The 20,081-nt window shown below is 49.3% G+C and overlaps 2 protein-coding genes across 2 annotated transcripts; one reads left to right on the top strand and one right to left on the bottom strand.

Annotated features, from left to right (window-relative positions):
* Positions 1–7,529: 7,529 nt before the first annotated feature.
* LOC119389566 (nischarin) lies at positions 7,530–12,181 on the top strand. The gene is made up of 3 exons (XM_037656883.2): positions 7,530–7,715; positions 9,961–10,234; positions 11,930–12,181. The coding sequence occupies exons 2-3, from the start codon at positions 9,979–9,981 to the stop codon at positions 12,091–12,093; spliced, it is 420 nt and encodes a 139-aa protein (XP_037512811.1). The 5' UTR covers positions 7,530–7,715; positions 9,961–9,978; the 3' UTR covers positions 12,094–12,181.
* Positions 12,182–13,992: 1,811 nt separating this feature from the next.
* Positions 13,993–18,165, bottom strand: LOC119389238 (phosphate-regulating neutral endopeptidase PHEX). The gene is made up of 2 exons (XM_037656441.1): positions 17,905–18,165; positions 13,993–15,990 (listed from the first exon to the last, which is right to left on the bottom strand). Exons 1-2 carry the CDS (start codon positions 18,163–18,165, stop codon positions 13,993–13,995), a joined length of 2,259 nt encoding a protein of 752 aa, XP_037512369.1.
* Between the last annotated feature and the right edge of the window lie 1,916 nt (positions 18,166–20,081).

Genomic DNA, 20,081 nt, shown 5'->3' with positions numbered 1-20,081 from the left:
TGAGTGAGAGAGAGAAAGTGATTTGGGAGAGGAGAAGGTCATATTTTCTTCGGCCCTTTAGTGAGCATACGTCTGTGCCTAGCCGCAGAAGCGGCGGCGTGCACACACCTATGGAAGCTGGGCAGAAAGGGCGCTGATATTGGTGAAGTGGCGATTGGAAATAAATGTATACATAAGGAGATAAAATACATCAATAAACCTATGTGTTCTAAAGGCCAATTTCGAACTCCGGGTATTCGATACAGCGGCATTGACACTCTAACCACTACACCACAGGCGCATGCCGAATCAGGCAAAATATAGGACACCCTCAAGAATGCGCCGCTTGGAAGAACGCGCGTTTTCTATGACGTTAATGATTTACTGGAGAACATTCTTCGTGAGAGCCAGCGCGCAACGCTGACGGAACGTCATCGGTCTCATCTGATGCATACACCGCCCAAGTGCAACGTGCCGACCTCCTTGAATGCAAGACCTGCACCTCATCTGCCAGCGCTGTCGATCATTTCCACAGTCTATACTCCGTTTCATACATCAGATGCAATGCTATGGAAACCACCAAGTGCCCTTGCTGTAGATTCTTTCGCAACCAAGATATAGTTAAATTGTTTTACCACCCGTAATGTGATATTTTTTTTTTTAGTTTTTAGACTGAATAATAAATGAAGATGTTCTGTGCCTTCGAAGTAAGCAAACCCCGTTATATATACGGTTGTCAATAGGTTGTTCTGGTTCGCTTAGCGTCATTTTGTTTTCGTATCATGGCCTCCGAGATTCCTTCCGGTAGCGCGCAGCCGGAGCCAATCGCGGAGGCCACGTTTTCTACGACGAAATCTAAGCGCGAGACGCCCGGACTTACACATTTTGCTGACCGAACTTCTTGCATAGCTTCAACAGCGTTACGCCTGATGTATGCAACGGAGTATATGATGGCTCTATCCCACAGGCAGGGTTGCCGTTGGGTAGATTTGAAAAAGAGCCAGATTTCAAATTAAAAAGTAGCCATCCCTTTTCACTTTATCGCCAAATTTGTAGCCAAATAGAGCATAAGCGGTGTTATGACTAGTGCTTTTATTATTACACAACAAACATGATTTCAAATGTGCAAAAACATTAAAACAAGAGAGTAATATTTTTCCTCTTGCCTGGTCTTCAAGCCGCAGATGCAAGAATGTTTGTTTGTTTGTTTGTTCCTTTGTTTCTTTGTTTCTTTGTTTGTTTGTGTACCGCAGGGCCAAGAGCATTAGAGAAGAGAGTGGATAAAACACAAGCAAAAAAGTCGCAGAATACAGTGAGAAAAAACAGAACAATGAACAGACTTCCAGCAGACTAATACTTGGGCAATTGTGGTTACTGCCTCGCGAACGCAAACATTATCGGTAAGGAAAGTGATTTCATTCGTTCGCTGCGCGTGGTAGAAAAGCTTCGGGTTCTATAAAGTGGAATGCCTACCTCAAAGCGATAACGAAAGTGATGGGACATACAGTGCAGCGATAAAATAAACGTGTCGTGAAGGGTGTTACGGTGGCATATACCACGACATAAGTTCAAGCGGCACCGTGTACTTAGATTTAGGTGCACGTTAAAGAACCCCAGGTGGTCGAAATTTCCGGAGCCCTCAACTACGGCGTCTCTCATAATCATATCGTGGTTTTGGGACGTTAAACCCCAGATATTATTATTAAGTTCAAGCGGCAAAAACCTCGACGCGCTGTTAGAGAAGGAGTGGGAAAGTCTTTATTTTGTGGCTGTTATGCGCTAGTTACGTGATTGTAGTTAGAAAGAGTATTACATCCTTCCTGTTCATATCACGTGATATATGAACATATAAATATTCACAAGTGACGGATTCTAATGCAAGGCTGTTCAAGAGGTAAACAGGCAGACTGTTAGTGTTTCGGGCGACACGAAGAACCTTACATTTTCCGACATTTAGTTCCAAAAACCGTATTTTGCACCAAGTGGTGCAGCAACTAATATCGGATTGGTTAGCACGTATAAGTTCAGTGCGCCCGTATATAGCTATGCAGGATCGAGTTCTTGCCAGAGTAATCTTGGAACACTCCAGTCAACAAATCAGTGGGAACATTAAACGTTTAAGCAGTTTTTCCTTGAAGCCGCAGACCGAAATTGAATATTAGAATTACCACAATAACAGAACAGCTTCTTTGTTTTTCGTCACGCTCGCACGAGAACACGCGCGGCGCTACGGGCATTACTGACGTCAGAATAGAAATTGGGCAGCGTGAGCATCGCGCAAGCTATGCGTTTGCCAACATGCGCGCAAATTCGTCTTTGCAGGCGCGCCGGGCGTTGCGTTGGGTTGCCTCGATGCGCACCAGCCTGCTGCTGGGGCGAGGACATGCGCGCGCATCGGCTGACGCGACATAAAAGGTTGAAAAGAGCCGGTGGTCTTTCGGCTTGCTTGTTCTTTGACCTGCAGATAATAAGAAAATTGAAGTTCACTACAGCGAAAATGTAGCCATGGCACCAACCTGAAATTTTCATAGCCAGACAGGGTCCTAAAGTAGTCAATTCGGCGCAAAGTAGCCACCAACAGCAACTCTGCCCACAGGTATATATCTCTTTCCTTCTTTCCCTCTCGCTCTCTCTCTCTCTCCCATTCCTGCAATGTGCAAGCCCGCTAGCACTGCCAAGCAGCGATGCAGCCAATGCTAACGCTGGCTAATGTTGGCTTGTACCAGCAGCTGTTGGCTAATGTTGACTGATATGGGCTATCCGCGCTTACAACAGTTCAACAAATTAATACATGCGTGCTATGACCCTGTAGTTAAAGTACTTGGATTTATGTGAACGCTTAAGGGGTCCTGAACCACCTTTTCTGTTTGGTGAAAAAACACACACAGCGGAAAGAAGAAGCTTATGTGAACACCTTAGCCAAATCTTGCAGCCATCAGCGGCAAGGAAAGCTTACGAGAAGAGCACGAAGTTGCCACTTTCTCAAGCGCCCTCTCTTCATACAGAGGCCCGTCCTCACTCTCTTCGGAGCTGCCGCTGGCTGCTGTATGGCGTCACACAACAGATAGTGTGCTATTGGCCAAATTACGGCATAAACCATGAGCGACTTCTGGATCAGATCCGTTTCTTGGCACAGGGTGCCTCCCAGTTCCGGCGCCGCGCTATGTAGTGTGCCAAGATCACACAGCAGCCATAGGTATACCAAACTCACTCATGAGTCGACTCACTCAAACTCACTCAGACTCACATCGAGCCGTGAGTCCGAGTCTGAGTCAGTCCGGGTGAGTAATATTTTTGTTTGAGCCTGATGGAGGATTTTTTGTTTAAGAAGGGAGGAGGATGTTGTAGGTTGCCGGCGGATCTAGCCTTGCGAGATTTGCAGGCAATTGGCCCGCCCGGTTTCCTCCTTTCAGATTCTGTTGAAGCAATGTCAATTTTTGAAAAGTGGAAGTTAGTAAAGTTTTTTTTAAAGTTAGCGCACGTGTTATGTCCTAGCTTCTCGTCCTCGTGTTAATTTGCGCTAAATATCGCTTTAAAAAAGTGAAGCGCGGGCAGGCTACCAACAAAGCGCGCGCAGCGCGACGCATCAATTGCACATACCGACGGCATATGAGCTATCCCGCATATACGGTGTAGTGCTGGGCCCGCATATCACCACATCACACCTAAATATAAGTGCCACTCATCACCAGTCATATGTGAGGCCTGTAACGTTTAAAACTTCAAAAGTAGTCGCGATACCTCCTTCCCGAATGTCCAGTGACCACGCAGAAGCACTATATCATTCACACTGTCGTGTGGCAGGCCTAAACGTTGGAGTGCTTCAAAGAGGCATTGCCGATCTTTATCAATTCCACTGCACTTAAGCAAATAATGTCCAATATCCCCACAGTTTTTGCAATCCTGGCAGAATTGCGTCATGGAAAGTCGGATCTGAGGCGTTTCATGACGCGCGCTAATGTAGCTTCGTTCCTCCTTTGTCATCCCTCCCTTTGCGGCTTCCAGTGCGCTTGTCTGGACGAAAGAAGAGAAAAAAGTTACAGTTTCGCCGCAAGGGCGAAGCAATGAATGCGAATACGAAGTGAGGCTCGCCAATGGATACTCTCAGTTTGAACCGCGCTCCTGTTGCAAAGGCGGCCGAAGCAGCGAAGGAAACTATCGTGCTTCCAGTGTCGAGCTGTGACACTTGATAGTTCGCGCTCATCTTCTGTTTGTTCGTTTAACGGCGTCCCTTGAGCTCGAGTGACATTCGTACGCTCCGTAACATGAGCGCGGACATCACGGTGAAAGCTCGAAAGATCCCTCTTCCCCTCACCACGAGAAAACCGCGCGAACAGACAGCGGAAGGGCAAGGTTCTCCCTGCGCAAATATAAGAAGAAGCGAGCGAGCTCGCCGACGACTTTTAAATCTGCCCGTCGCGCTCCTAGCGCCATCTCGCTGGTAATGAAGAAACGTTTATAAGCGCCTGCCGTCTCTGAATCCGTCCAGTGGTAAAGGGTGTGTATATAACGCTCGCCGTTAGCTACGTGGAGACTTTGCGTTTCGTGACGTAGTGGTTAGCGCCACTCGCTGCGGAGCAAGAGGTCCCTGGTTCGGTTCCGCGCTTCGGAAACATTTTTCTGAATTATTTTTATTTGGGGCTTTTATATACATATACATGCTTATAAATATACGGTGCATGACGGCGGCGACGGCGATGGCAAAATCCAGCCGAGACTGTCCATATAATTGCTATCGCAATAAAAGCGCTTATAGCGTGCGACAAATCCCCTTAACTCCGCTCGTTTTAGTTAATTTTTAACGCCTCCAAATTGGCCACTTCAAACAAAAGCGCAAAATATTTCACTTATCGCAAAGTACGGAAGTATAGCGTGCGAAAAACCTAAAAAACCATCAACGCAAACTACGCATTCAAACACAATGTAAAATCACATTTTAGCAACCGTTAAAAAACTTAAAGGTGGCTCGAAGGGCGCTGTACATACGCAGCCATTGCCTGGAGCGACTCTAAATAACATATCCAAGTCGTTATGATAATTTAATCTACATAAACACCCAAAGCAGTCGCTTTAACACCACACATGGCATGCGGAAATCATTGCCTGGTTACCATATGACAGCAACCTTTTTGTTATATTATCGCTCATTACATTTAATCAAATGCTAAGTTTACCTTATATTTAACCCTCCATCATAATTATATCTACACACGAGTAAAAACACGTTTACTTCGTCTATGATTCTTTATGGCTTCGTTCTCTGTCATCCTCAAATGATTCTCATTAAAACTTGAGCCTTGACGTTCAATTAAACTTCTCGTACGGTAACGGCAGCGCTTTGTTGCCGTATGTACTATACTGCACTATGCTATATTATACTGTATACTATACTATACTATACTATACTATACTATACTATACTATACTATACTATACTATACTATACTATACTATACTATACTATACTATACTATACTATAGTGCATACTATAACGCGCAGCGGGCATACTATAGCACTAACCCACGTAGTGGCCGCCTTTATGGACTCGCAAACCACACGGTACAATTCTAGCCACCTTATCTAGCACGTTGTGAAGCCTTGCCAGCTCTCGCTGCAATCTGCAGCCTTGTTTTAACTAAGTGCAAAGGTCTTTGCGCAGAAATAAAAACGAGGTGCTACGAGGCCTTTGGGGTACAGTGCTAAAAGAACAACAAGAAAATCTGCGGCCGTATGTACATTAGCAGCACTCATAGTTTAGTTGAAGTGTAAAGAAGCGTCCATGCTATTGTTAGCTCTGTCTGGCCGCTGTGCACTGTGCAAATTGTTTAGATAGCATCTTACAACATGGCTATATCTAAACTCGTCTCGACGCTGCGGAGTGAACCGTACGCTTACAATCTTTCCATCAGGTGCTCGGTGCGTGCACGTTATTGCACCGTTGTGAGACAACAACCCCCCCAACAACAGGTGTCGCTGGAAGGTGAATGGCAAGAAGGACGCATCATTATTTGCCCCGCTATCTGAATCATTGCGCATTATCATCATCAGTAGCCGCAGAAGCAGCCTGCTTTCCCGGTGCCTCGATAGCTATGGCGTCATGCCGTCGATCACGAAGTAGCGTGTTCGACCCTCAGCCGTGTCGACGTCAAGAGCGAAAACGCTCTTCTACTAAAATTTGGGTGCATCTTGAAGCGTTGTTTTTGGACAGTAATACTACACGAATCAAACCAAGTAAACGTGTCAGAAGATCACATTGAAATCAGCCTTGTCTTGAGACGTCTGACGTCATGAGCGAACATGTCTCTCTGGTTTAGCCAACCACCCTAAATACTCGGCCATAATCAATTGTGTTGTTTTTTCTCCCGAAGCTCGTTCTTACCAGCCATTATCTTATCTGGTCATTATATAATTGTATTTTGGGATACCGAGAAGATATGTGGCATATAGTTGTCTTATCAAATCAAATCAACCTACACCGATCCTCTACCAAGCGCTTCCGACGTCTTTTCAAGCGATGGCCGTGCCCCTACTCATGAAGCATCCTCGCGTAGCAATTACCGTCACTGCAGCCTACATTTAGCTATGCATGGTGGCGTCGAAATTAGTCGGTAAGCTATCGATTTCCGATGTGCAATATTAACGGTTGCCAGATAAAATCTACATCGTTTCCTTTCTGCTTCGTTTTTATTACCGACGGCATATTTTTTCTTTGCTTCCTTGGCACAGGTGTGTTGATGTATTGAATTCACGGCTAATTCATTTTGATTCGTAAAGGAGTATAAACTTTCGTAACAATAATTCGAAAACGGCACCAATTGATGACCAGCATGTCCCGGTAAATTAGTCCTATTCCCGTCGGGTACACGTTGCAGAGCCGGTTAACCTCAGAGATAGGGTGAACGCAGCACCATTGATGTCAGGCAGCATGTCCCATGTGGTACTTTGCATGTGGTTACCTGACCCGCAAGAAAGAAGAGATAAACACGTTTCATCTCGTATAAATCAGGCTCAGTATAAAGTATGGGAGTGTTAAGAGTGGTGGAGGAGTCTGCGCGAAGGTTATTTCGCCTATTTCTTCTGTTTCGTCATGTCTTCTTCTGTCTTTCTTCTGTTTCGTCATGCAGTGAGGCATGACGTCATGAACATTCGTTCGCATTCTATCGCAGATACGAACACACCCTCCCTCCCTCCTTTTCCTTCATCGCCGACATCCCTGAGCAATGCCACTCGGCGAACTGGTTTTTCGGCACACCTTGACAGCCAAAGCCACGTTTTCGTACCATATAAACTGGGATTAGGAAGAAGCAAGAAGTGTTGGGGGGAGGGGGGGGGGAACTGTCACCTGCACGCAGAAGCCGGATGTCCAGTGACAAGTGACGTCACAGGCATTTCTTCCTCGCGTTGCACTAGCGGTGCCTCCATAAAAAAACATGGCCGCAACCATTTCGCGAGTCCGGGCCACCACGCGGCTATTTCATTTTTTGTTTTACTCTCTCTTTTATACTTCCGTTACTCGTCTGGTCGTCTAATGACTGCAGACGTGGATTGCAGCAATCGCATGAAGATAACGAAGGAGAAAGGGCAGTCTCGTGAAACTGGGCTGTTTACAATACCTACTCCCCGTGACACGGACCTCGGTCCGTTTATAAGAACGTCGCTTCGCGGGCAAAAGATCGCAGCCACTTAGAGTCGTTGTAACGCAGCATACACCAAGATCTACCAACAAGCGAGCAAGGTGAGGAGGGTGAAGATGCGATAGAGTTCGTTCTAACCTCGTTTTTTGCGAGTGGATTCGTGCAGTGCATGCTTTACCCTGTTGCCACTCTGGTCTAGTAGTTATGGTGCTTGACTGCTGACCCGAATATCGCGGGATCGGATCCCGGCCGCGGCGGCCGCATTTCGATGGAGGCAACATGCTAGAGGCCAGTGTACTTAGAGTTAGGTGCACGTTGAAGAACCCCCAGATGGTCAAAATTTCCAGAGCATCCCCACTACGACGTCTCTTATATTCATGTCATGGTTTTGGGACTTAAAACCCCAACAATTATTATGTCCCAAGGTTTCTACGATTCGTGAGGAGGAAACGGACCAAGCATTGCGAGACTCTCCCTTCTACTCCCTCCCTCTGGTTTTGTGTTTACTTTTCTTGTACAACCTCCGGTGATGTTTCTTTTCTTCTTTTATTTTGTCCGGTACTCGCTTCATGTCACAGGTGAGGCCACTCAGGCGTTGGGACCGGGTCTACGGCTTCCTTAGCTATCCCCTCTGAAAATGGAACATAGTAACACAAAGGTACATAGATCGGTCTGAGCTATATGACTTAAGCGCGGCTACTTTGTTATAGTCTTCGGGGCTTTTTTCCTTCCTTACCTTTCTATCCCCCCTTACACCTTCCTCAGTGCAGGGTAGCAAACCGAAAAACTTCTGGTTAACCTCCCTGCCTTTCACTTAAAGGGGTGGTGCCATCAAATTTCGAGGCTATAACAAGCCTGTTGTGGGTTTCCTCTGTATGCAAGGACATTTCACACGAAGCGTCGAACACAGCAAACGTTTAGAATATATTTTAATTCACTTCCAAAGTGTACCTAAATGGCCATTCTCCCGATCGAAACCCATCGCTAGCGCGCCAACTCTGACGTTATAGGAAAGGCAACGAAAGTTGTAGTGACGTCACACCAGATCTGCTGTATTGACGTGAGTGACCTCCGGACCTCCGCCATCTTCGTAACGTACGTACCGACTGTAGTGAGCTAGAATATATTCTAGTTCACTATAGTACCGGCAAAGCATCGATTGCTACATCACTCGCCGAGTTTCGATCGCTTCCTGGTTAAGTGCGTCACAGCCTTGTGTGGTCACGTGACCAAGCCTCCTACACTTCTACGTCACTGCCCAACCTCGGCGCCCACAAACCGAAACCGAAAGTTGTCCACATCAAAAGGCGATATTAAATTATTTAGAGAGAATACATGAATCTTCGTGCATGCATCGTGCTTCCTGGAGCTATAGAAAACGCTTACAGCAAAGAACGCGCAAGCCACAAACATGGTGGCACCACCCCTTTAACCTCTCTCTCTCTCTCTCTCGGGGCACAATAAGAACTTTTCGTTCTTGTCCTTCATTTTAGTTTTCTCGCAAAACATTTTGGGATTCCAGTGACGACAGTGACCTACGTAAGCCCATAACAGCGATCGCTGTAAAACACTTGTAGGGCGGCTTAACACTGAAGCTACGCTCAGTAGGAGCAGACTGCAAGAGCCGAAATACTGATTTTAGGACAAAAAAGACCATTTTAGTGCGCAAGAATTAGATGAAACGAAGCTGAGTGAAAGTGCGCTCTATTGCGTCACCTTCATTTCTTTGACCATTTTGTGAGTTAAAGGGGTTGCCCTTGTCTTAACGATGCTTCATTAACTAGACCAAGCTGCCACATTTTGCATGATGCAGTATTCTTTTACATATAGACGCAACCCCCCCCCCCCCCCCACGATACGTTAAACATTTGGCAGGGTTCTGTTTGGTGTCGCAGAAGTCCGTGGTATGCCCGTGTCACTGGGGCGCACGTCACCCACGAGCCGGTTCGCCCTTCTCAGTATTTTGCCAGCGTCCGTGGTGTGCCCGTGCCATTGGGGCGCACGTAACCCACGAGCCGCTTCGCCCTCCTCAGTATTTTGCCAGCGTCCGTGGTGTGCACGTGTCACTGGGGCGCGACCCACGAGCCGCTTCGCGCTTCTCAGTCTGGCGACAGACTTCTGCGACACCAAACAGAACCCTGCCAAACATTTAATGTAAAGCCGTAGTGCTTCCATCCTCCCCGCTACGACGCTACACTTAAATGGCATTTCTACCGACTCCAGGACCGCCTCCTGTGTATTGATTTGCAACAACTTCTGTTCTAACTGGCTTGCTGTGCAGAGGCTGAGGTTTATATCCCCTCGGCTACCCCCTTTCCCGTAATAAAATTCGATTCTGATTCGCAGAGTTCCACACAGCCAACCATGAAGGCCGTAGTGATGTTCGTGGTTGTCCAGGCCTTCTGTGCCGCAGTCGTGTCGTCTTTCAGCTTCTCGTCGCCAGACTGCCCAGCGCAGGCGGTGCCCGGCGTGACGCTCAAGGTTCCCGACCCGAACGACTGCACCAAGTACTCGCTGTGTCTGCAGCTTTTCGGCTTGAAGCTCGACTGCCCAGAGGGCCAGCACTTCAGCGCCGCCGCTAGCCAATGCCTGCCCGCAGCTCTCGCCGGATGTGACCCCGGTAAAGTACCATGTCTCTCAGCTTTCAGTTCGTAAGCACTCTGTTCCATTGAGTGACGACCTTTGCTTATATGTCCAGCGTCATCATCAAGTGGCTGAAAATTTTTTATTGAGACGACTTCATCATACACTCGGCAAATTGATGATCTGGGTCTAGGCCAGTAGTACAGAAGAGACTCTGTCTCTCGGTAGCTTCCCGAGCCTGCTGGATCGCCCAAGGTTGCTCCTAGAGATCTGGTCTGGTCAGTGCGGCTCTCGACCTTGCCTCTAGTTCCTCTGGGGTGACTGCAATTCTAAACTTCTGAAAAACTCTTCTGAACTATTTCGCAATCCCAGAGCATATGCTCCAGGATGGAATAACAATTACATTTGGCTTCAGGGGATAATTCAGCTGCAACCGCCTTGGACCTGTCCAATTTTGGACTAGGAGGTGGATATATACAGCTCGATTTTTCTAGAAAGTGGGTAATGTCACGGCATGAGAAGAGTCTAGCCCTATCCTTCAATCCATCTTCTCGTGGGCCAAAGCCTGCAACCCCGCTCCCCCCCCCCCCCCCCCCCCATTGGGCGCGGTTAATGAGTTCTCACGCAACTCATCCTAGCGGAAGACGTGAATGTGAGCCCAGAAGCGAACTGGCGATTGTAATATGGCGGCCAGCAGGTGGAAACAATTTCTTCTTTTGCTAAGAAGCTGCTACCGAAAGCTAAACCACGTGACCTCGTCTGCTCACCGTTTAAAGCTAATAAGCCGAGAATGAGAAGGTCGTCATTGACAGAAATTTAGGTCCACTCACCGAAACGTCGGCCAACCTGTCTGAGACTGACAAATTTTATTCCGAGCGTACTGACGATGAATACGGGCTCGTAACCCCTAAATCTTTCATTTTGAATTTTCGTCATCTCAGAAAGGGTGGATGAATAAGAAGGAGCATGCAGTTCTGGAATATACGCCTATAGCTTCTAAATTTCAGCTGTATACCCATAACCGTGCGCACGCGCCGGGCACCGGGGGGAGGAGGGTGCGACCGCCCCCTTCCCCTAATCACCTAAAGGGGCGAAGGGGGTGGCAAAGTCTACCCCGTACTTTTACTTAGTCGGACTTGTCCCGTCATTGTTTAAGGAACAGGGTTATGGTCCCGCAGACCGAAGCCCCTGATTTTGCGCTGCAAGAACTGTTTACTTCCAATCCTTACACCCGGAAAGCCATGGACCAAAGGCAGGCCATTGTGAGAAGCACGTTAACGATTTGTTTTCATTATTTTATCCATTGTGAAGCGTGTTGTCTATCGGACTCGACCAGGGGGGGGGGGGGGGGGCTGAAACTTTGCCCCCGCCCCCTGATGAAGAACCATGTGCATGCCTATGTGTATGCTATATTAGTGTAAATATACCTGGGGAACAGGTAGAGCCACGAGAAAACGTGACAAGCTGTGAAAAAATTAAGACAAACACAAAAGTAGTATTTGTGTTGCTATGTGCCAATAAACTCGACTTACACCAACCCCTGTGTACGTCGAATGACCTAGGCTTTCTCTACCGCAGACGCCGCATAGTTCAATAGAACATGTTCCCGCGGGACAAAAAAGGCGAGCGCTACGTATCTACATCTATTCCGAACCTGCGGCAACGAAACAAGCTTATTTCTTCGTTACAAAGAGCTTGAGGCATTGGCTATAGTTTTGACTTCTCTCTGCAGCTGCTGCCGCTCCCCAGCCGCAAGCTGCTCCGGAGCCTGCAGCTCCAGAAGCACCAGCGCCTGTCCCAGCACCGGCCGCCAGCACCGGCCGCACCAGCACCGGCCGCACCCGCGCCTGCTGCGTTTGCTGTGTAATAAGTGGGCTCTGCCGAGGCAGCCGCTGATGAGAGAACAACAATCTTCAGCGAGTGCTCTTGATCACACGCAATAATAAGAAACCGCTACGCTGAATGTAAATAAACGTATACAGATGTTATGCCACTGCTACTGTTTTAATGATTCTCCCTAGTGCGGGGTTAGTCTCCGTAACCCCACACTATTGCACAAGATTTATCTGGAGACACGGTGTGTTCGTTATGCGCGCGCGGATATACGCAATTTAGATCATATGCCCCGTCGGTGCCACGCGTTACGCGGCGGCGAAGGCGTCACGCCGTGCAAATGGGAGGCTGCTATTACTAGCATCGGACTCGATGGACAGCTATGGGCAGTCCAACAGGCCCGCGACGCAGCATAGAGACTTGGTCTTTCTGTTCCGATGTGGGAGCGGCCCGCTACGTGCTAGAGTGCGTTCCGAAGGGCCTTAATAAAGTTTTTCCATTCATTCATTCCTAGTTGTTGTTCATATTTGTCGGTGTCTTTTTAGAAACAGGGGGCGACAAATGGTCACCTAGTCTGTATGAGCTAATCAGGTATTACAAGGAGGTATTCCCCAACAATGCATGTATTAGCCATACATGAATAGTTGCCTAGAATCTTGCCTCTGTCTCGTTATTCTTTCTTTTAGTTAAGCACACAGCAGCGTTCGTCCAGCAATGAAAGACGGCCGCAGAGCTCAGCTGTATTCAAGCAGCACAGCAATGCTCTTGTGACTCGCTGCGCGGATGAGCGGTCGAAGCCATAGACCATAGAGAGTGAGCTTTTCTTTTTTTTTTTACTGAACATTCAGTTGTCCACTTGCATTCCCTGCGTCTTTCCTTCATTTTTTCTGCCCCTCCCCCATCTGTATATGGCACCATATAGCAATTAGCGCTGGCACGATTACCACCTTCCAAATATCTCGCATCACCGTCTACTTAATGTAGACGGTGATGCGACCCCCCCTCCCAAGGTGATCTACGCTTCCCTATTGTTGCATTTCGCTTCCCCTGCATCCTAATGTTACCCTAACGGGGGTTTAAATGCGTAATCTCTTCGTTTATTCAAACACACGGGTATTTACGTTTCACTATCGATAGTTATTGCAGTTGAGAAAAAAAACGCCATTGCTGGCCTTCTCGGGCAAAGATCGTCATTCACGATATCTCCGAGCTAATATAAAGGCCTAGATAATACGGCTTCTTGCGACACGTATTCGCAAGTCTATATTCACTAGATACAACATACGTCTCCCACACAAATCAACCCAGGGAAGCCTCTGTTTCACAATTTGCCCATTACGAGTACACAATAGAACACAGCCCACTTCCGTGTTTTTCTGGCATCTATGTCCTTCACATAAAGCCTGAACAACAATGGAGACAGAGGGCGTAATTGCTTCAGTACTCGATGACCATCCACTAGCTCTTCGTGTTACCGCCCACCTCATACGTTTCACACTGAGCTGTTATACATGACGTTCATTAAGGAGTCTGGAAGGTTACGCTGCTAGAGGCGCCAACGATATCGCACTTCCCCTGCGCCTTCATATGCGAATACGAACGCGCAGTATATACTTTCACGGCAATTAAACGAAAGGCCGTGCGAACTAAAAAAAAAAACGGAAACATAGTACGTTCACACAAAACACGGTACGATAAAAAAAAACCATGAGTGTCATCCGCAAAACTCTCGCCATCGTGAGGCGAAATTTCCAAAACCGTTGTGTCATTCCAACGCCGACAAGCGCCGCGAACATGCGTGCATGTGTCTATATCATATCGCGTTCACATCCATTCGCACTGTTCTTCGGCAATGTTTTACTAATTTTTAGTGGCTCTAGAAGACGAGCGTTTCGAAATGTTCCAAGTACGCTCACGCGCAAGTGGAACAACGCGACCGCAGCATAAACGGACATGCATTCGTCAAAAAACCCTGCACTTGCGCACGGGATTTAGCGATGTCTCCGGCTGACAACCGAACGTCTCCGAGAACCTCCGGACGTGCCGCAGCGGCGCCGAGCACGGGTCCACGTCCGCGCTGCGCTCGCTGGGAGGCGAGGCGCACTTCATCAGGCACCAGGAGAGGAAGAACGTCTCTACCGCCGAGTATCCGCCGAGGCCCTCGCGATTCTGACGCTTTTCGTCGAATGCCCCCTGGACGGCATCCAGCAGGGCCTCGAGGGCGACCGCCTCCAGCATGACGTTGTCCCGAGGAGCGATCGACATAGTGCGGGCGTCTTTGGCAAAGCACTCGCTGGACTCGTCCAGACGCTCCTTCATCGCCTCCTGCCTGCCGTAATAGTCGAGGGCGATCTCTGCCGACGCGCGAGACAGAATAGCGCCAAGCGTGCCGTACTTTATCGCGACCGACGTCTCCGCATCGTACGCGGGGAACGTCAGCGCGAAGGGCATCAGCACGAAGTCCTGCACGCCCTTCTTGATCGTGTACAGTTGGCTGTTCAGGATGGCGTCGACCGTGCCCAGAACATCGGCGTTCGTGTCCGCCAGATAGCGCAACCGGGACGCGTTCCTCCAGTTGCGCACAAACGACGACGTCATGTCCGGATAGCCCAGAAACGGGGCGCGTAGGTCGCGACCTACCGGGTAGTCAAACGCCTCGAATACTCCCTTGACGGAGGCCCACTCGGTGAGCATGGTCGTGCTACTGGAGAAAGCCGGGTCGGCTTCGAAGCGCTCCGTGAACGCCTTGCGCACGGAGAACACCAGCTTGGCGACCTCCGAGCGCACGCCGGACTTGAGAACTTGCGCGCTGTACGGCATGAATACGGCGTCTCCCACCACTCCGTACGTGAACATGAGACAGATCGACGGCGAGGAAGTCCAGATCGGGAGTCGGGTGCCGCCTACGGCGGCGAGCATGGCGTCTCGGCTGGTGAATATCGAGACGTACTGAACGGCGCACCAGGAGACGTACAGGTGCATCCTGTCGTTGCCGTATTCTTCCCAGAGCTCGTTGAACGCGCCGATGAAGGACGGACTTCTCGTGGCGAACCGGAGCGCTCCGGTGACGTTGCGCCTCGCCAGCGCGGCGGCCCACTCGCTTGCACCGGGGTGCATTTCGTTAGAGTGCAGCATGGTCCAGTTTTGTAACAAGAGGGCGTCCTTCAGACGTTTCCTCATGAGGAGCTCGGCGTCCTGGACGTCGCTGTAGGTGACGTTTCCGACATCACCATCTCCGTAATGCCGGACAAGAGCGTCGAAATATCTCTTCCGCTCCAGCTCGCTCGACGTTCGAGGCTCCGTCAGAGCCATCAGTCGCGTGAAGCCAGCAGACGGCTCGATGATCACAGTGCTCGAATGCGCCGAGGTGCCCTTGACCCTGAAGTCGAGGACCGCCGGCCAGCCCAGCTCGAAAGCGAGGAACACGCTCGTCTCCAAGACGTCCGGCTGGGACGGAACCCACGGCCACACGACGCCGGCCTCGGCTAGATACGCCTTGACGAGGGCGACTTCGTCGATCGCCGGTCCGTTGTCTGCCTTCACGAGGGACTGGTAGCAGGACCGGAAGAGAGCCGCCGTCTGCTCGACGGCGTTCTGGTTCGTGTCTGGGATGGCGGTTCTGGACACCGACTCGACGGTGGCCTTGATCGCCGAGCGGAACACCGACTCGCGCACCGAGATCATGTGCTTGCTGCGCCAGCCGTCGCACACGAAGCGGCCGAAGCTGTCGCACGGGTTCATGGACGCGTTGACGGAATCGTCGAGCAGCTTGGAGAACGAGGCGCAGGACGCCGTGGTGCACAGTTCGCGCTTGAGGTTCGACTGGACGGCGACGAACACGACGACGATGGCGAAGGTGACGGCGAGGAAGAGCGCGACCAGTGACAACAGGTCTCTCTGATCGGACGGTTCCGTGGCGGCGGTGGCGTGCGTCATCTGTACGACGACGTCCTGGTTCGGCTGCAAGAACGCGCGGTCCTTTGTCAAGACTCGAGAACTGTGTCTCCATCCGGACTCTTCTACGCATCAAGTGTCGTTTATCACGGTTTTCGATGTTATGAGAGACACATCAAACCACCATTGCCTGTGGCGTTTGGCACACGGTCTCCTGAAGGTGCGTGTTTAAAATAGATGCAGCGCTGTCAACGAGATCTTCAGGCGGGTCCACTGTTAAGGAACACTTGCGTGCAGGGCATGTCCGGATTTCACTCTCTTGCAAAAGCATAGGTGGCTTACATCTGCACAATGCTACTAATGGTTGACAGTCTTGTCTCCTCTAGACAGACTCGTGCAGTGCACGAAGAATGTTTCCGCGTGCACTTGCAGTTATGGGGCCAGCCATGCATATGAAAGGTGCACATGCCACTGTTTCCTTTAACAGTGGACCGTCCACTACATAAAGTTTTGCTGACGAACGACGCCGAAAGAAGGCCTACACGACGCTATCTAAAGAGAACAAGGCCCCAAAAAGTAAAAATGGTTGGCCGATAACTTGATCCGACGAAAATAAGATGTGGTTCATCAGACGTGAAGTGTCATGCCATAGGCCACGTTTAAAGAAGCTGTTGAAAACTGACGGCTTGCTAAGTACTCAAGCTAACACATTTCCGCCGGATCAAACAACTGGTAGATCAAAAAATTATTTTATCCATAAGTGTCTCGTACCACAGGTTTGCTCGACGCGTCGTTCGCATCGTCTTGGGTGATAATCGGCTCGTTTTTTGGCGGAGGTTCGGTCACAGCTGCTGTCAGAGGTACCTCATCGGGTGGCTTAGATGTTGACGCTTCTGGCTCTGGTTGCAGTCCGGTCGCTTGTTCCTGCGAATATATGTCAGAGTCCGCCGCGGTGGTATAGCGGTTACGGTGCTCGGCTGCTGACCCGAAGGTCGCGGGTTCGATCCCGGCCGCGGCGGTCGCATTTCGATGGAGGCGAAATGGTAGAGGCCCGTGTACTTAGATTTAGGTGCACGTTAAAGAACACCAGATGGTCGAAATTTCCGGAGCCCTCCACTACGGCGTCTCTCATAATCATATAGTGGTTTTGGGACGTAAAACCCCAGATATTATTATTATATACGTCAGTTCCTAAAGTTTGCTCTCAATAACCTTGCGGTCTTCCCAGGCGACAGAACCACACAGCGAAACAGTTCATGAAGCCAAATAAAAAGTAGGGAAAGTTTTTATTGAAGTGTTCAGACACTACGGTAAATTGAAGACGAAAGTTCGTTGACGAAAATATAACAAACACACCGCGTATGATAGACCAATCCATGCATTTACGATCCCCTGTGTTTTACTGTGTTTTCACTGATTACATATTCTGCTTTTCGTTCGATCGTGCCCAATAAAAAAAGTAGTATTGCTGTTATGGGACAGCGCTCCTCCAAACACCTTAATTACCTTACAACTGACAGCGTACAATACCGCATTTCGATGAAGGCGAAATGGTAGAGGCCCGTGCACTGTGCGATGTCAGTGCACGATGACTGCACGAACACCAGCGGTCAAAATTTTCGGAGCCACCAACTACGGAGTGCTTCGTAATCATTTCGTGGTTTTGGCACGTAAAACCCCAGGTATTATTGTCACTACATCAACAAGATTGCAGACAGAAAAAAATCTGAAGTGTCCCCGAATCTACATCTCGAAGTAGCAGTCGCACCCAATATGAGTTGCAACGTGTCGACAATGTTTAAAGTGACGCGGACAGTGCTAGGCGACGCCGACATAGCAAAAATTAGGGAAACAGACTTTGTGTCGGCTACTGATGTTCTGTAAATCAATTATATGTTTGCCGGTGTCACCGTCCAGGCTTGGGGCCCCTTCAACGATGGCCACCGTGTTGCAACTCGTATTAAGCGTGACTGTACCCACCTGGAGGACTGGCCTGACCTCCCCCTGTGGTTTTTCCTTAGTCCGTTTGGACTTGTGCGACACGTCCTGGGAAAGCCTGGACTTGTCCATCCTTCCGTCCAAGGTGCGCCTGGACTGCTCAGAGATCTGGTCCTGGGTATGCTCCGTGTCGGTGTGCTCGGCCTCGTCGGAGGCCTTGTGGTGCGAGTCGCGGCTCGACTTTCTGCGGCGGCCGCTTTTGCGCGACTTGGGCACATCGGAGATCTTCTCACCGTTGTCCATCGTCTCCGGCAATACGACTGAAGTGCGGCTACTGCGCCCGCAAATTGAGGCTTCTTCTGAATGCCGAAAGAACAGAGGCGCGAGCTTCCGGTGATGACGATAATGACGAGGACAATCATGATAGTGATTGGTGATGACCGTGATGATGATGCTTCTGGGATGACTGGCACCTACCGGCTCAGGGGGACCGGCCAAGAGTTGCAAACCCTTGTCCGCAGAAGCACGCGTTCACAGCAGTATATAGATTAAACAATGTACACCTTTACTTGTTGAACGAATCAGTGTTGTGCCTGTATATATGCAATAGCATATACACAGACAGTATGACATGCACAATTCTTGCTTTGATGTCTTTGTTCGGCGTGGACCTAACTTCTCACTCTAACATTTGAGCACCCTCCACGGTGGTCTATAGTGGTTATGGTGCTCGAGTGATGACCCGAAGGTCGCGGGATCCCGGCGCGGCGGCCGCATTTTCAGTGGGGGCGAAAATTCTTGAGACCCTTGTGCTTAGATTTAAGCGCACGTTAAAGAAGCCCAGGTGGTCGAAATTTCCAGACCACTCCACTACGGCGTCCCTCATAATAATATCGTCGTTTTGGGACGTAAAACCCCAACAATTATTATGGTTAGCATTTGGGCGATGAATTATGAGACGTGTCTGGAAGATCGAAACTGTATGTAAAATCCGCATTTTTCATTTTTTGTGCTGCCTTCTGCCGTTTGAGTATAGGACATTGGTAGAGGCCGGGACAACTGGCATCTCCACTTCGAAAGCCTCCTACACCCAGAGTCGTTTCGCGACTTTTCTACTGGGCGCATGCACCGTGGCATCGGATTGAAAGATAACTCAGTCATTGAACCGAAACAGAACGACATGTTGATCTCATAACAGCGATAGCCAGCACTATAGTTAACATTAACCATTATTAGTGAGCATGAGCCATCGTTAAATCAACGTTAGATTGAATGCTGGTAGTAGGCCATACCAAGACAACAGCTGATATAAGTTCTCGCGCGTGAAAGGAAATGTAAGGCCACCATCGAGCCCATTGAAAACACTTGTAATACGATCTGCGTTTTACAGCGGAGCTGCTTCGCTCCCAACACACGTGCGCCGATTTGTCCGGCGTGGGATGCAATAACTCTGATGGGCGAGAGAACGAGTACGAGACAAAGAGAGAGATAGAAAGAAAGAGACATAAAGAAAGGGAAGAAAGACTGAAAAAGATAAAAAGGCAGAGAAAGAAAAACAGGGAAGACATGGAAAGAGACAGACACAAAAAGAGATTGAAAAAAGAGAGAGCAAGGCAAAGAGAAAGAATAGAGATATAGAGAAAGAGATAGAAAGAGGAAGCGAGCAATAGAGAGAGAGGGAGAAAGAAAGGAAAGAAAGAGATGAAGAAAGAAAGAGAAAAATAAAGAGAAACAGGGCAGGCCGCCCCAGCTCAGCTCTTCCTTCAGGCTTGACACCACTGGTGCGAAGGTGCCTTAATTTATTTCAGCCAGTCCACCCCCCCCTACCTCAACCCCCCCCCCCCTCCGCAGTGGGTATGAGCCATCCTTGAGAAGCAAGAATGCGCGCGACATGCTTCGCGCGATGCACTTGTGCTCGATCTCGTTTGCCGAGCCGATGGTTGCGTTCCAAAAAAGCTCGCTGTCTCATATCGCCGAGGGCTACGTGGGTCTCTACAGCTACACCACCTCGATCGGCAGCATCAGCGGCTTTCTCGCAAGCGCGCCTGATGGCAAAGACAGCAGCCGTCGCAAAGGTGTGTTCGTTCTTTACGTTGCGAAGTGTGACCCGCTAGCCGCGCTAGTAGCTGCGTCCATTGGCAACCGTCTGGCCGCATGTTAAATTACTATTTGCATGTCGCGTGGTGAGGACCCATTTCCCGTGCACAGCGTGCAATGGA

This window comes from Rhipicephalus sanguineus, chromosome 4 (assembly GCF_013339695.2).
Source record: "Rhipicephalus sanguineus isolate Rsan-2018 chromosome 4, BIME_Rsan_1.4, whole genome shotgun sequence".
Taxonomy (NCBI): Eukaryota; Metazoa; Arthropoda; class Arachnida; order Ixodida; family Ixodidae; genus Rhipicephalus; species Rhipicephalus sanguineus.
This window is presented reverse-complemented; position numbering and strand designations above follow the sequence as displayed.